The following is a 17,143-nucleotide window of genomic DNA, read 5'->3' on the forward strand; positions in this document are numbered from 1 at the left end:
GATAGGGTCTTGCTCTAGCCCAGGCTGACCTGGAATTCACTCTGTAGTCTCAGAGTGGCCTCAAACTCACAGCGATCCTCTTACCTCTGCCTCCTGAGTGCTATGATTAAAGTTGTGTGCCACCACGCCCGGCAGCTTCTTGTTTTATTTTATTTTATTTATTTGAGACAGAGGAAGAGAGAGAGAGAATGGGTGCATCTGGCTTACGTGGGTCCTGGGGAATCGAGACTCGAACCGGGGTCCTTAGGCTTCACAGGGAAGCGCTTAACTGCTAAACCATCTCTCCAGCCAGTTAAATGCTTCCCTGTGAAGCCTAAGGACCCCGGTTCAAGGCTCAATTCCCCAGGACCCACGTAAGCCAGATGCACAAGAGGATGCATGTGTCTGGAGTTCGTTTGCAGTGGCTGGAGGCCCTGGCGCGCCCATTCTCTCTCTCCTCTCTCTGACTCTTCCTCTCTCTGTCACCTTGTAAAACTGAAAAAAAAAAAAATTTCAAGTCCAGAGGTAAGTGCCGCTCAGTGGCACAGCACGTATGTGCTTAGCATGTGTAAGGCCTTGGATTCAACCATTCTAGTATCCCTCCCCCAAGAACTAATTTTACATTTATTATACTATGTCATAGTACATATTAAACTCCTGGATGAGCCCAATACAATTAAACATATGGAAAGCCATAACGATCTACTTCATATAAAATGCAATGCTACCGTGTCAGGAATCTGACATCTCAGTTGGCTTTTCCTTGAATTAATTTATCTTATAAAGTCAAACTCAAGTATATATAACTGTTAAGTAGCTATATTTTATTTTAAAATATTTTTAAAAATCAACTTAGTAATGCCCATAATCAATTTAACTGCTTGACAAGGAAAAAAAAAAAAAAAAAAGAAGCCAGAAGAGAGCACAAAGAGAAGCGTTAAGCGTTGGTATATATAGCCACTTGGAACTCATTCTGTATCCCAGATGGACTTGGCACGTCACACCTCAGCCCCCCCCTCCACCTCATTCTCCTGAGCCACTGGCTGGCTGCAAGCGCCCTTCATTGATTAGCATCAGTGTAGCAGTTACTTTCTCATCACTGGAGCCACACACGCAACCAGAAGCACCTTATGAAAGGAGAGGGTTTATTCTGGCTTACATTTACAGGGGAAGTTTCTATCGTGATGGGGCAAGCGAGGCTTCACATCTTCACATCACATTAGCAGGCAGGAAGTAGCAAGAGAAGCTCTGAGCCCCAAGAGGGCTGGACTGATACCCCCCAAGACCCTCCCCCAGTGACAACCCCCCCCCCGCAGGGCTCCACCTCCCAAAGGCTCCACCTGTTAGGGACCGAGTATGAGGCTTCCGCACTACCGTAAAAGGACAGTGGTAATTTTATTTATTTATATTTATTTATTTGTGTTGGTTTTTCGAGGTAGGCTCTCACTCTGGGCCAGGCTGACCTGGGATTCACTATGTAGTCTCAGGGTGGCCTCCAACTCATGGTGATCCTCCTACCTCTGCCTCCCAACTGCTGGGATTGAAGGCGTACACAAAATTCAAACCACCAAACTGATTTAAAACTTTGCGGGTGAGATATTTTGAAGCATAACGAGAATTTAGCTGCCTTGTGTGGAAGCAAATATTTTAACTCTTGTAGGTCTTTAAAATTAGTTTTTAGTGACCTTTGGGATCCTATAATTGCCATGTTCTTGTTAGGTAGTTACATGAAAAATTAAGGCCAGGTGTGGTGGCACAGGTTTTTAATCTCAACACTAGGGAGGTTGAGGTTGGAGGATCATTATGAGTTCCAGCCAACCTGGAAACAATGGCTGGTGGCATCGTTTATGCAGCCCTGGAATTCATGACACTCCTTCCTCAGCCTGGCCAAGTGCCGGGATTACAGGCATGCACGACATCCAGCTGATGCAATGTTTTTAGGGTTTGAGACAGGGTTTTGCTATGTAGTCCTGGCTGGCCTGGAATTCCCTACATAGGCCAGGCTTGGCCTTGAACTGGTAGTGATCCTCCTTCTATGGGTGAGTATTACAGGCATGAATCAATAAGTAGGGCTGAGTCGATGTTTTTAAAATGTCATTCCTGGACTGGAGAGATGGCCTAGCGGTTAAGGCATTTGCCTGTAAAGCCAAAGGACCCAGGTTCGATTCCCCAGGACCCATGAAAGCATAAGATGCACAAGGGCGCAGGCATCAGGAGTTCGTTTGCAGTGGCTGGAGGCCCTGGCGAGGTCCATTCTTTCTCTTTCTCTGTCTCAATTTAAAAAAAAAAAAGTTAAGGGCTGGAGAGATGGCTCAGTGGTTAAGCGTTTGCCTGTGAAATCTAATGATCCCGGTTCGAGGCTCGATTCCCCAGGATCCACGTTAGCCAGATGCACAAGGGGCGCACGCGTCTGGAGTTCGTTTGCAGTGGCTGGATGCCCTGGCGTGCCCATTTTCTCTCTCTCTCTCTCTCTCTCTGCCTTTTGCTCTAAAATAAATAAATAAAATTTTTAAAAAAGTTAAAAAAACCTAAATAAAAATGTCATTCCTTTTTATTATTCGAGTAGTACAAATCAGAAACGATTCCCAAACCCTCAAACTTGCTTTTTGCCTTTTGACACCGACTTACGTCTTAGGAAAAGGCATACACACGAGAGACACCATCGGAAAGGCTTTATTGAAGTTCACCAGACCTAACAGCATTCTGTTGTCCTTTAGAAACAACAACCACAAAAACACATCACCAATCTCCCACTCTGGTTTAAGCTGTTTCTAAACTGTCCAGGGACTAGAAGTCACCCTGAATGTGTGATACAAACTTGTCCTATTCCTGCACCCTTTTCTTTTAAATATTTTGTTCATTTTAATTTATTTATTTGAGAGCGACAGACACAGAAAGACAGGTAGAGGGAGGGAGAGAGAGAGTATGGGCGCGCCAGGGCTTCCAGCCTCTGCAAACGAACTCCAGACGCGTGCGCCCCCTTGTGCATCTGGCTAACGTGGGACCTGGGGAACCGAGCCTCGAACCGGGGTCCTTAGGCTTCACAGGAAAGCGCTTAACCGCTAAGCCATCTCTCCAGCCCTATTCCTGCACCCTTTTGATCCCAGCACTGGGGAGGGCAGAAGAGACTGGGGAGGGATCCCGGTGAGTTCCAGGCCAGCTTGGGGCTACAGAGTGAGGCGGCCCTGATCTCGAAAACAAAAACAAATCGTATACAAGCCGAAGAAAACGGTGTGCAATCCCAAGTCCACAGCCTCCCCCTGCGCCTAGGGGCCTTCACCCCACTAGCAGCATCCTCACCGGCCAGGGGTCGCCTCCCCCATCCCCAGCTCCATCCTCACTTCCTCCAGCCCCACCTCCAGCTCGGTCCCGCCTCTTTCCTCGCGACCAATGGGACGCGCCGTAGCACCGGGTAGGGGGTGGTGGTGGTGGGGGGGGGGCACCACCCCGGGGGTCCCGCCCTTCGCCGCTTCGAATGGAAGCTGCCTCTTCCCGGTGTTCCCGGCCTTGCTCATGCGCACTGCCCTCGCGATCCGGGCTAGGCGCTTAGGGATCGCTTTCCTAGCGTTCGTTTTCCGTCCTGGCATCCCGCTCGTCTCTTCCCCCCCCCGCCCCAGCCTCCCCCAAACCCTTCCCATCCTCATTCTCGCCCGGGATTCCGCTGCCGCCCGCGTCTCGCGGTCCCCGCCGACGCGCCGCGGTACCCGGATGTGGAGCCGCTCTTTCTCTCGGCCGGCGGCGGGGACTCGGTGGTGGGGCGGAGCGCGGCGGCGGCGGCGGCAGCGGCGTGCGCGCGGGACGGGGGGGGCAGGATAGAGAGAAGGGGGTCCCCGCCTCGGGGTCCGGGCGTTCATCGGGCCCCGTCGGGCGATAATCACCGCCGCTACGCGGAGGAAGAGGAGGTGGCGCGTGCATTCCGGCGAACGTGGAGGCCGTCGCCACTCGGTCAGCTCCGGACGAGCCTCTCTCCTCCCCTCCGGCCTTCTGCGTTTCCCGGCCGGAGGAGGAGGAGGGGGTGGGGGAGGAAGGGAAAGAGCGTGATTGATTGAATTCCCGACGGCCGTCGTGGTAACCTTGCCAGGCGGAGGCAGAGCTGGGGCGAGAGTGATTGAATTCCCGACGGCCGTCGTTGTAACCCTGCGAGGCGGGGCCAGAGCTGGGGAGAGAGTGATTGAAATCCCGACGGCCGTCGTTGTAACCCTGCTAGGGGGAGGGCAGAGCTAGGGAGAGAGTGATTGAAATCCCGGACGGCCGTCGTTGTAACCCTGCTAGGGGGAGGGCAGAGCTAGGGAGAGCGTGATTGAGATCCTGACGGCCGTCGGTGTAACCCTGCGGGGGAGCCTGGAGGAAGCGGGAGAGTCCCCGCCCACGGCCGCCGCCGCCGCCGCCGCCGCCGCCGCGGGTCTGCGGGGTGGGGGGCGCGGCTCGGAGGGGACCCCGCCGTAGTCCTCGTGAGTTACTCGCAAGTCCCGCGGGGCTCGCTGCCGCCTCCGCCGGCGCCCAGAGTACGGCCCGGGCCCAACTCCCTCACGGGTCCTCCGGCGTTGGCGTTGGCGGCAGCGGCTGAGCCCACCGCCCGGGCCCCGATGAGTAACTCTCGTAATAACCGGGTGATGGTGGAAGGAGTGGGCGCCCGCGTCGTACGCGGCCCCGATTGGAAGTGGGGTAAACAGGACGGCGGCGAAGGCCATGTGGGCACCGTGAGGAGCTTCGAGAGTCCCGAGGAGGTGGTGGTGGTGTGGGACAACGGCACGGCCGCCAACTACCGCTGCTCCGGGGCCTACGATCTGCGCATCCTGGACAGCGCTCCCACCGGTAAGCATCCCCCCCTCCGAACCCCTCTACGCCCGAACCCCTTCACCCCCGAACCCCTACACCCGGGCCTGCGCGCGTGGGAGGAGGCGGACAAGGGGGGGGGGGTCCCAAGGATGCTGGCATTCACCACCCGGTCCATCAACACACTTGCAAAGGACAGACAGACCATCCATTCAGGGCATTACATGGACCAGGTCCATCAGCAGCAGCAGGATGCTTTGCTTCTTGCTTGGAGAGACAGCCGCCACGGTCTCCCCCACCTCCTCTTCCTTGGGCTTGAAGAGGTCTGTACAGGCCTGTCTCATTGAAAGTAATCAGTCACCAAGTGGTAGCTGTCTGAAGAGAGCTAGCCTTTGCCATATGGTGTTCTGTTGCCAAGGAGCCCCGGGAGCCCTTTTCTTTTTTTTTGTTATTGCTGTTGAGATAGATTAATCCTCCCCCCACCCCCTTGCTGAGACACAGAAAGACTTGAGTTCAGTGGACCAAGGGTATCTGAACTGTGACATGCTTTTCCACCTTAATTTTATATCTTAGTGCGCTCGCACCTCTGTGTGTATGTGTGTGTGTTAAACACTTTGTCCAAGTGGAAGCCAGTCATAGGAGACACTTGATTTTTTTTTTTTTTTTTTTTCCTGGTGAGCATCTTGTCTCATTTACTGTTAAAATTCATTCACCAGGGAGTAAATGATTTGCCACTACCTTATAGGGGTCTCTTTGTTATTTCAGGTTTTTTTTTTTAAATGTGATAAACTGAAGACCTGTTCTCACAAAATATATGATTTATTTTAACCTAATTTATTTTAAATGAGATTTATCCTTGATAATTATATTCATTAAAAAAAGCTCAAATAGAAATTACATACTTTCAAGATTTTTAAAAAAATTTTGATTTAGAGTCAGGCGTGGTGGTGCACGCCTTTAATCTCAGCACTTGGGAGGCAGAGGTAGGAGGATTGCTGTTAGTTTGAGGACACCCTGAGACTACATAGTGAATTCTAGGTCAGCCTGAGCTAGAGTGAGACCCTACCATGAAAACAAACAAACAAACAAATTGATTTATTTATTAGAGAGAGAGAAAGAGGAGGGTAGAGAGAATGGACATGCTAGGGCCTCCAGCCACTGTAAACGAACTCCAGACATGGGGCTCACCTTGTGCATTTGGCTTATATGGGTACTGGGGAATCGAACCTGGGTTCTTAGTCTTCATGGCAAGTGCTTTAACCACTAAGCCATTTCTCCAGCCTTCATTTATTAAATGAGTTGGTTTTAAGACATCAAGTTTGGCAAAACTTAAATCTTAAAATAGGCTGTAAAATATCAGTAACGATCAGCAATGAGAGAATTAAACTAAGCAGATCAGTTTTTGAACAAGTCACTTATAAGATTGCATTTGTTTACTCTTTTTTCCTCCTCCCCCCACATCTCTTTCTCTTTGAATTATTGGTGTGCAGTGTCACCAGGGTAAAGTTATATTTCGTAGCTAGCTTTTTAACCAACAAGGATGCATTTGCATGACTCAATGAAAATGGAAAGGTTCAATGGTACGAACACAGGTGGCTATTGTTATTACTGGTTTCTTACATATTCTTATTTATTTATATTTATTTGAGGTGGGTCTTGCTGTAGCCCTGGATGACCTGGAATTCCCTATGTAGTCTCAGGCTGGCCTCAAACTGACAGGGTTCCTCCTTCCTCTGCCTCCTGAGTGCTGGGATTAAAAGCGTGCATCACCACGCCTCTTACAAATTCTTACAGAACACTTGTAAGCACATTGTAAGCACAGATGTGAATACACAGAAAATAAAAATCTCTTCCCCCTGTAAGTACAAATGTCACTAAGCTGTGTTTACTCGTCTGTACTTTGTTTCTTTCACTTTATTCATGTTGCTGACTATTTATTCCATGTTAGGACACATGGAAAAGTCTACTGTGTTCTTTCATGGCTGCAAGTATTCCAGTGACTGGATGCAGTCACAATACTTTATTGGTAGACATTTTTCTATTGACGTTGTGCAGAGAGGAGATCGTCACATGAATGTTCTGGTGCACATGTGCACGTCTGCTGGAGTGCTCTTAATGTATTTTTATTTATTTATTTGAGAGAGAGAAAGAAAGAGGCAGATAGAGAGAATGTGCATGCCAGGGCCTCTAGCCACTGCAAACAAACTCCAGACGCATGCGCCCCCTCGTGCATCTGGCTTACGTGGGTCCTGGGGAATTGAGCCTGGGTCCTTAGGCTTCCCAGGCAAATGCTGAAACCGCTAAGCCATTTCTCTGCCAGCGTTCTGATAGATGGATAGAGACCAGTTGCTCTCTGAAGGGCTTTGGCCACTGCATGCTCCAGTGTATATGCATGTGCCGCTCCTGTACTTTAAAGTCTTGTTTTCCTGCTGGCTCAGGCTAAAGTCTCACCACAGCTCAGTCATTGAGGGGAATTCTTGGGATCAGTAATTGTAGGTTTATGGGGGAAATTTGAGTGTCTTTCTAGGGTAAAGGAAAAGTGTAACAGATCTGAACCACAGTGATTTTAAGAAATCTTAAATATTATTTCTCTATGATAAAAACATTCAAAATCCTTCTAGCTTTTGAAAAACACACAATCCCATATAATTATTGGTAGTCACCCTCCTGTGCAGGACTTCTCCTGTCTTCTATGGTCACGTTTGCAGGGTTGTTAATGTCTGTTTTGTAGCATGGTGTGTATCTGTTGTGCTGACTTCTCTACTATAAAAATACATTTTTATTTCAAGGTAGGGTCTCAGTCTAGCTCAGGCTGACTTGGAATTCACTCTGTAATCTCAGGGTGGCCTCGAACTCATGGTGATCCTCCTGCCTCTGTCTCAGTGCTGGGATTAAAGGCATGTGCCATCACACCTAGAAAAAAAATTTTTTTTAGTATTGACTTTGCTCCTAAGACCTACTCCTGTTTGTTTTTCTTTCTTGAAGATATATAATAACTGATGTCCATTGATATTTAACTACATTCTGCAAGGTTGACTCTATTATACTAGGTATTTCTTTTTTTTTAAATTTTTTTGTTCATTTTTATTTATTTATTTGAGAGTGACAGAGAGAGAGAGAGAAAGAGGCAGATAGAGAGAGAGTGGGCATGCCAGGTCCTCCAGCCACTGCAAATGAACTCCAGACATATGTGCCCCTTGTGTATCTGGCTAATGTGGGTCCTGGGGAATTGAGCCTCGAACCAGGGTCCTTAGGCTTCACAGGCAAGCGCTTAACCGCTAAGCCATCTTTCCAGCCCTCTTTTTGTTTTTTTGAGGTAGGGTTTTACTTTAGCTCAGGCTGACCTGGAATTCATTATGATTCACTATGTAGTCTCAGGGTGGCGTCGAACTCAGGGCAATCCTCCTACCTGTGCCTCCTGAGTGCTGAGATTAAAGGCATGTGCCACCATGCCTGGCTAGGCATTTCATATTTATTTATAAAAGTTAAAAATCACAAAATTTAAATTACTGCTGGGTGCAATGACACCCCACCATCCTGTGATAATCCATACTATCTCCAGACATTGCTCAATGCCTTTGGGTGGGGGGCAAAATTACAGGATTCGGGCTTAGTGGTTCAGGGATGTAGACATATTTATGTGTGGTAATGATGAACCAAACTCAAGAGAGCATAATACAGCTGGGAGAAGCAAACCTGCTTTGACCTTGTGGTGAGTGCTTCTTTGTCTTAAATGGGGTGGTAGGTACACTAGGTTTTGTTAGAATTTTATTTTATTTTTTGTTTTTACATTTTTATTATTTTCTTAGTTTTTTGGTTTTTACATTTTTTTTGCCCTTTTATTTTTTATTTTTTTTACATTTTTATTAGCATTTTCCATGATTATAAAAAAAATCCCATGGTAATTCCCCCCCCCACCTTCCCATTTGAAATTCCATTCTTCATCATATTACCTCCCCATCTCAATCATTGTACTTACATATATACAATATCAACCTATTAAGTACCCTCCCTTCCTTTCTCTTCCCTAGAATTTTATATTTTTTTGTGTGCTTGACATATTTTAATAGTTAATTGAAAGAAAAAAAAAAGGGCAAAGACATGAGGCTAAGCTTTTCACCAGAAAGAACTGCATGGCGTTGATCATTCTCATTTTTGTTCTTGATTTCCACCCACATTACATGAACACAAAGTTGAGCAGTGTGTTTGGGAATGAAGAAATGGGTAATCCTCATCATTCCATTTAATTTTTTAATACTTTATTTTAAATAAAATTTTTAAAAATATTTTATTTTTATTTATTTGAGAGAGATACAGAAATAGGCAGGGGGAGAGAGAGAGAGAGGGAGAGAGAATGGGCATGCCAGGGCCTCTAGTTGCTGCAAACAAACTCAAGACGCATGGCTTCCCTTGTGCATCTGTCTTATGTGGGTTCTGGGGCGTAGAACCTGGGTCCTTTGGCTCTGCAGGCAAACGCCTTAACCGCTAAGCCATCTCTCCAGTCCCCATCATTTCATTTTTGAGACTCCTGACAGTGAAGGGTTCTGGAGTGATTGGGTCATTGTGCATCTTTCTGCTAGCCCTACTCACATGCTAGAGAGTTTCTGTGGGAGTTGTATGTGGGTCTGAAATATTTTGGCATACAAACTATTTTTTCTTTGAGGACACACATGATGTATTTGCATTTATGTCTTAGGTTAGTCAGACCTTAAGTAGAAAACATTGGGTAATATCTGAGTAATGCCGCCTGTCTTATAGCCAGAATCATTTGGCTAATTTGTAGTCAGCAAGAAGATTGTGGAAATACATAGGTGATTAGTTTGAAGCTTATTTTGTGACCCAGTGATCAATAGGTATAATTGACTTTGTATCATTAGGTACTGGTTTTAGAATTTGGGGAGAAATGCATGTCTGTTTAATATCTTTTGTGATCACTTGACTTCAGTGTTACTCAGACTTCCTACTACTGTTCTGTCATTCTTGGATATGTAACAAGAAAGGAAAATTGGCTTTCTTCAAAAGTAGCTTCAATCATAGTTTGGTTAAAGATGTCTGAAGGGCAAATCTTTGGTCTTTCTTCCACTTGAAGCAAGATGTTTGTCGAGTGGAAGATTTTAAAAGTGCTGACTCCGATTAAAAAAAAAAAGAAATGGATGAATAGATTTTACTTTTCTGAGGTACCCTGTTCTGATTTGTTTATTGAGCTGTAATAGGAAAGAATATTGGCAAGGACTCAGAACCTTTGGGCAAGACAGGACTTAGGGGAATCACAGGTTGGGGAGGGGGTGAGGGATAGGATGTCAGGCCTGGAAAGGGTGAACTACTGTGACATACTGCTTCATAGCATCTGTACAGGAAGCTGATTTTCCTAGAGATCCTGCTTATTTTAAAAGCTTCCTATAAAACGACTTTCTCCGTTTATTTCTGTCTGTTGAAACTATTTTAAATGAGACTCCATGTAGGTTTATCTGGGGAAGGAGGGATGGAGATCCAACCTAGAGACATTTATTTATTTATTTTGGTGTGTAGCAAGTGCATGTTTGTGGTCACGTGACTGAACACGAGGAGATCAGGACACCCATCTCTCTTCTCCTTGTTCTCGAGCTAGGGCCCCTTGCTGGACCCAGAGCCGTTTTTCTGCTGGACTGGCTGACCAGTGAGTGACAGTGATTGTCCTGTTTCTGCACAGCCTGAGTTGTGTGGCCACATCCAGCTTTTTATGTAGGTGCTGGGCGTTGAACACGGGTCTGCATTTTTCTTTGTGTTCATTTTTATTTATTTATTTGACAGCGACAGACAGACACAGAGAGAAAGGCAGAGAGAGACAGAGAACGAGAGAATGGGCGTGCCAGGGTCTCCAGCCACTGCAAATGAACTCCAGATGCATGCGCCCCCTTGTGTATCTGGCTAACATGGGTCCTGGGGAGTCGAGCCTCGAACCGGGGTCCTTGGGATTCACAGGCAAGCGCTTAACCACTAAGCTGTCTCTCTAGCCTGGGTCTGCATTTTTGAGCAATAAGTGCACTTACCCAATCAGTTATCCTGCAGTCCCAATTCCAGAGTCTTGAGACCTTGCTTGGAGGTTCTAGCAGGGAGCTCAGCTGCTTGTATTGCTGTGACCAATGGCTGGTCCTCCCCTATTCCGGGAAAGCACGTAGCTTCAGGAGGGACGCACATGGAGCAGCAAGGGAGGAAGGGGACACACCTGGCCAGCCAGATTAGCCAAATCAGCCCTGGTGATCAATGGGGTGACAGACGTCGCAGCCAGATCACCCTCACCATCCTTGAGTCTTGAATAGATTAATCCCATACTTTTCCACTACTGCCCTGTTGTTAGGCTGCATCTTGGTTGGCTGGAGGACGCAGTAAATCAATGAGTGGACCTTCCGTGTCAGTAAGCGAAACTTTAGGAAGCACTCAGGTCACTGGGATTTTCAGTACTGCAGATTCTGACCCGCAGTCTTCTGATTCTACAAGAGCATTTCTAGCCGGTGGCTGCTGTCTTAGTACAGGTCTGGCTCTGCAGCTCAGCTTGGCCCGGAACGCGCAGTGCTGGTCTTCCACGTGCACCGCCAGAAAGAGTATTCGTGACCAGGTCCTGGATGACGCCTCACATGCTGGCTCACAGACACACTGAATAGCAGGATGGGGTGACTGGGGGCTAAGTGACAGTTTGCCTACTTGGAGATACCAGGCTGTCTGTTTAAACTTTTATTTGTTTTCATTTATTTATTTGAGAACGACAGACAAAGAGGCAGAGAGAGAAAGAGGCAGATAGAGAAAGAGGCAGATAGAGACAGAGAGAGAATGGGCGCACCAGGGCCTCTAGCCACTGCAAATGAACTCCAGACGCGTGCGCCCCTTGTGCATCTGGCCAACGTGGGTCCTGGGGGATCGAGCCTTGAACTGGGGTCCTTAGGCTTCACAGGGTGTGTAACCGCTAAGCCATCTCTCCAGCCCCTGTTTTTAAACTTTGATTGTTTGTTCATGGTAGTAGATTAATATTCTTAGTTGGGGAGAAAGTGTCTCCAAAGAAATAAGGGAAACATGTAACAATTTTCATTCCTATATATAAGCATACATACATGTGCACACATATGAGAAAGGGTCCCTCATATAATACATATGTAAAATGCATATATAATTTTTTTTCTGGTTATATACTTTCCAGCCTTATCCCTCTGATTGGGTTAGATATTGGTATGTTCCTAGTAGCTACCAGCCTGGGTCTCCACCTGGTTTGATTGCCAGCCAGTGAGGTTGTAGTATAGTTGTGCTTTTGTCTATTACAGTGTTGTAATTGTCTTTTGAACTAAATTACTAGTTTGAGGAAATGGTGAATGTGTGTGAACCTTCGGAGAGCCGTGGCTCTGAATAAAATGTGCTTTTCAAGCCAGGCGTGGTGGCACAGGCCTTTAATCTCAGCATTTGGGAGGCAGAGGTAGGAGGATTGCCATGAGTTCAAAGCCAGCCTGAGAACCAGGTCAGCCTGAGCTAGAGTGAGACCCTACCTCGAAAAACAAACAAACAAAAAAGAAAAATGATCACCAGCCATAGTGCTTTTCCCTGTGGAAAAATTGATTATACAATAAAAAAAAAAATTAGAACCGAAGCTGGGCATGGTAGCTCATGCCTATAATCCCAGCATTCCAAAGGCTGAGGTAGGATCTCTGTGAGTTAGTCTAGTCTGGCCTGGGCTAGAGTGAGTTCTATGTCACCCTGCCTCAAAACCGCCTCCAGTTTTTTTCTTTTTAGAAATGACATTTGTGATAAAATTCTTTATCAATTGGCAAGTACTGTTAGAAATTTGTTTTCTGATTTGTCTCCTCCTCATTGTGGGCTATTTAAAGTACACTTTTGGGTTCAGCAGTCACAGGCACTTGCTTGGAAAGCTGCTGCTGGCCTGGGTCTCAGCTGCCCGGCCACCGTGCACAGCAGTCATTTGCAGCAGTGAGAGACCCCGGTGTGACACGCGCACGCAGGTAATTGAAAAGATGCAGAGTACATTTTTAGGGGCCTCGGGCGGTGACCAGGTGGATAAAGTACTTGCCATACAAGCCCGGGTACCTGATTTTAGAGCCCCAGAATCTAACCAAAGCCTGGCATTGTAGAAAGCGTCTAATTCCAGTGCTCTCAAGGGTGGAGAGGGAGGTGGAGACAGCATGTCTTGGAAGCTTGTGGACCACCTCTCTGGCAAACCCAGCAGTGGACAGTGGGAGATGCTACCTCAAAACCAAAACAACAACCCCCCCAAAAAACTCACCCAAAAATCCAGGTGGAAGGTGAAGACTGACACCCGAGGTTGCCCTGAGACCACGTCGTGCTGTGGCCTGCATGTGTCTGCCCTCTCAGACGTGAGCGTGCGCGTGCCTGCATGTGTCTGCACTCATATACATGAGCGTGCGCGTGCCTGCATGTGTCTGCACTCACATACATGAGTGTGCACGTGCCTGCCTGTGTCTGCTCTCTCAGACGTGAGCGTGCGCGTGCCTGCATGTGTCTGCACTCATACACGTGAGCGTGCGCGTGCCTGCATGTGTCTGCACTCATATACGTGAGCATGCGCGTGCCTGCATGTGTCTGCACTCACATACATGAGTGTGCATGTGCCTGCCTGTGTCTGCTCTCTCAGACGTGAGCGTGCGTGTGCCTGCATGTGTCTGCGCTCATATACGTGAGCGTGCGCGTGCCTGCATGTGTCTGCACTCACATACATGAGCGTGCACGTGCCTGCCTGTGTCTGCTCTCTCAGACGTGAGCATGCGCGTGCCTGCACGTGTCTGCTCTCTCAGACGTGAGCGTGCGCGTGCCTGCACGTGTCTGCTCAGACGTGAGCGTGCGCGTGCCTGCACGTGTCTGCTCTCTCAGACGTGAGCGTGCATGCCTGCACGTGTCTTCCCTCTCAGACGTGAGCGTGCGCGTGCCTGCTACACCCTGTAGTTGTCCCATACTGTCTTTGGGGAGTTGGTTCCAGGAGCCCCTGGAGACTCCAGAATTCAGGGGTGCTCAAGTCCCTTATAAAATGGGATAGTGTTTGCATCACCCCCCATGAGCTTTGAATCGTCTGTAGACTACCTGCCCCAAGGAACACCTACTGGAATGAAATGCTGCGTTACTTCCCGACCAAAGAATGGCAGAGGAAGGTGTTTGTGCAGATGGAAAGTGGTCAGCGCATGTGCGTTTTCTTTCTTTCTTTTTTATTTTATTTTAGTTTAGTTTTTGGTTTTTCGAGGTAGGGTTTCACTCTAGCTCAGGCTCTCCTGGAATTCACTATGTAGTCTCAGGGTGGCCTTGAACTCATGGCGATCCTCCTACCTCTGCCTCCCGAGTGCTGGGATTCTTTTCTTTAATATTGTTCACGGTGGATTCAATTCGCAAAGGTGGATGCTGACTCTACGATGCTGTTTTATGCTTTTTTTTGTTGTTGTTGTTGAGCTACATGTTTTCTGTTTGCCTTATAAGTAGCTTAATATGTACTTCTTTTTAAAAAGGTATTTATTTGCAAGCAGTGACAGACAAGAGAAACAGAGAGAATGGGCACACTAGGGCCTCTAGGTGCTGCAAACAAACTCGAGGCACATGTGCCACCTTGTGCATGTGGCGCTACATGGGTACTGGGGAATTGAACTTGGGCTGTTAGGCTAACCGCTGAGCTCTCTCTCCAGTCCCAGCTTGCTTTTTCCTATGACTTTTGTCTTTTTATTTAAAATTAAATTATTATACTTATTGAGGGAAGTACAGAGCCAAGGAAAGGCATCCACGTGGCTAAAGATTCCACATGGAGAACCTGGGGAAAAAAGAAAGTTCAAGGAGCTCCTGCCATGCGGGGAGTTGGAGGGGATAAAGAACCCATGTGGAGAGTTAGGGCTGGGGACCCCCTCCCGCCTGGGCCCAGCCTAGGGAAAACCTCACCCACAGCTGGAAGTTCCCAAGTGGTCCGAGGGCCTGCCCTCTCCTTGCAAAGACTTTTTAATAACATATTAGTGGTGGTGGGCTGTCTTCTGGCTCAGGTGAGCCAGAGGGACAGCTGGTTGGTTAGGGCTAGGGGCCGTCCCAGGAAGAGGTTAGCCCTGATACCAAGTTCTGGGGGTTGAACTTGACCAACCGCCATGTTTAAATCCTATGAAAGACTTCCTCCCCAGGAGGCGTCCTGGTTGTGGAAAAACAGGTCTAAGGAACTAGACAAGAGCTGAGAAGTCAGATCATCGTTGTGTGCATGTTTAGTTGTTTTGGTTTTGCAAGGTAGGGTCTCGCTGTAGCTCGGGCTGACTGAGAATTCACTATGGAGTCTCAGGGTGGCCTCGAACTCATGGCAATCCTCCTACCTCTGCCTCCTCATTGCTGGGATTAAAGGCGTGCGCCACCACGCCTGGCTTCATCTTTGATTTCTAGCAAGTGCTTTTCACCTTCAGGGGTCCAGTCTCCCTAACTGTACCTTCCTCTCATTCCCACCTCTCATGAGAAGACACTTTAGCTGCTGTTAGAGGGCAGGGGGCGATGATGTTAGATCGTGAACTGTTTCTTGCTGAATGGCGCATGGAGTTGTGGCAGTTAGAGAGTCTTTCCCAGAGAGGGGACTACTCTAAAGGACCCTGAAAGTGTATTGATGGAGTGCAGGAAGATAGTCTTGGAAGAGAATGCTGGGGAGAAAGAATGAAAGTAAGAAGTTAATGAGAAGCGAGCGCTCAGCAAACTGGTCGCTGCCCTTCTTGTGGATGTCAAGGCCCTGGGGGAGCATTTGATGGAACCCAGGTAGACGGAGTTGGATTGTCTCGAGACCATCTGAGCATGAGCTGGCTGAGATTTTCTTCCAGAACTGTTCACTGAATGACACAATAATGTCTGACACCATCTGAATCTGTTTCTGTTTGGCTTGTAAAATAGATAACAAATTAGCAGAGTTATCGGGAACATATATTCAACATTTAACTTTGATAGTGGTGAACATAGCATATTTTAAAAATGGCCTTCCATAATAATGTACCTTTTAAAATTTGTCCTGGGGGTAGCCATGGCCAAAGTTTGGTACTATAACCACTGGGTGCCATTAAAGGCTGTGCAAATATATTTTTGGTCTCAGGACTTACTTAAGGATGTCCTGGCACAAGTTAGAAGAGATTCATTCACCATTGTGTCCGGTATAAGGACGTCTTCTGAATTAAGCAACCCATGGTCAAAGTCGTCCATATATATTTTAGATTTAAAAATAACCCTTTTGACATCTCTGGTTGAATTTGTTCTTTGACAACTTTTCAGTTCAGCACATAAAAATCTGTCATCTTTTCAGTAGGTGCACAGTATTTAATAGTTAAAAAATGTTTTACTGGGCTGGAGAGATGGCTTAGCAGTTAAGGCACTTGCATGTGAGGCCTAAGGACCCATGTACGACTCCTCAGATCTCTTGTGCATCAGATGAACAATTTGTTATAAGGATTTCTTTTGTTAATGACATGATTAATTTTGAGTTTTTTTTTTTTTTTTTTTTTTTTTTGAGTCTGGATCCCATTCTGGCTCATGCTGACCTTGAACTCACAGGGGATCTTCCCACCTCAGCTACCCAGTTTGGAGAATCTTTTTGTCTTTTAATTAAGAGAGGAGTATAGCTTGTTCATATGTGTTGATTACTGATAATCTTTCTGATCACTACTATCTCATTCCCTTTCATATGTATTCTTTTTTTCCCACTGAGTTAGAGAATGTTATCATTTTTTTCTGTCCTGCTGATAGTTTCCATTTAATATTTAACAAACTTAAAGTTGGTTTACTACATAGAAAACTGAAGTTTTTAATTTCCCTTGCCCCACACATATGCTTCCCTTTGTTGTGGTTTTCTGGAATTTTATCAGAACAGAGTCCCAAATTGCTTTTCCTTGTCTTCCTCCTTGCAAATATATGATCTCTTTTATGTTTTAGAATTAACTCTAAAGTTGCATTAAGTTTCAAGAGATTGGGGTATGTAGCTCATGGTAGAATGTCTGCTTAGTATGTGTGAGACCCTGGTTTCAGTCCCCAGCACCAAGAAAACACACCCATGCCTTGTTCAGCCAAAGAACCCAAACAGAAAACCCAAGACAAAGCCCAAAGAAAAGCATTGAACTTCATAGTTACGTTACTGCGAATTCACTGGGTTTAAACATCTAGTAATGAGTTAGGCGTCGTGGCATGTGCTCGATGTCTGAGCTGGTCAGGAGGCTCAGAGGCACGAGGCCAGCTGGGGCAGCATAGCCAGACCCACCCCGGCAAACAAGCAGAACGCACGCTTTAGCACTTTGTTGTTAGTGTTTCTTCATAATTCATGTCCTTCCTTTTCTGTTATCCTATTTTATTTGAAAAAGAGGACACTTAATTCTTTTTCAAAATTTCCTCTGTTCCATTACTTTCTAGTAGT

General features: G+C 46.9%; 1 protein-coding gene across 1 annotated transcript in view; it reads left to right on the top strand.

Annotated features, from left to right (window-relative positions):
- The first annotated feature begins 4,434 nt into the window (after positions 1 to 4,434).
- The window catches only part of Mib1 (MIB E3 ubiquitin protein ligase 1), a 110,264-nt gene continuing 97,555 nt past the window's right edge, over positions 4,435 to 17,143 (top strand). Inside the window, exon 1 of the mRNA XM_045134689.1 lies at positions 4,435 to 4,794. Coding sequence (XP_044990624.1) covers positions 4,566 to 4,794 — 229 coding nt within the window. The 5' untranslated portion in view covers positions 4,435 to 4,565. The remainder of the gene's footprint in view (positions 4,795 to 17,143) is intronic.

This window comes from Jaculus jaculus, chromosome 15 (assembly GCF_020740685.1).
Source record: "Jaculus jaculus isolate mJacJac1 chromosome 15, mJacJac1.mat.Y.cur, whole genome shotgun sequence".
NCBI classification, from domain to species: domain Eukaryota; kingdom Metazoa; phylum Chordata; class Mammalia; order Rodentia; family Dipodidae; genus Jaculus; species Jaculus jaculus.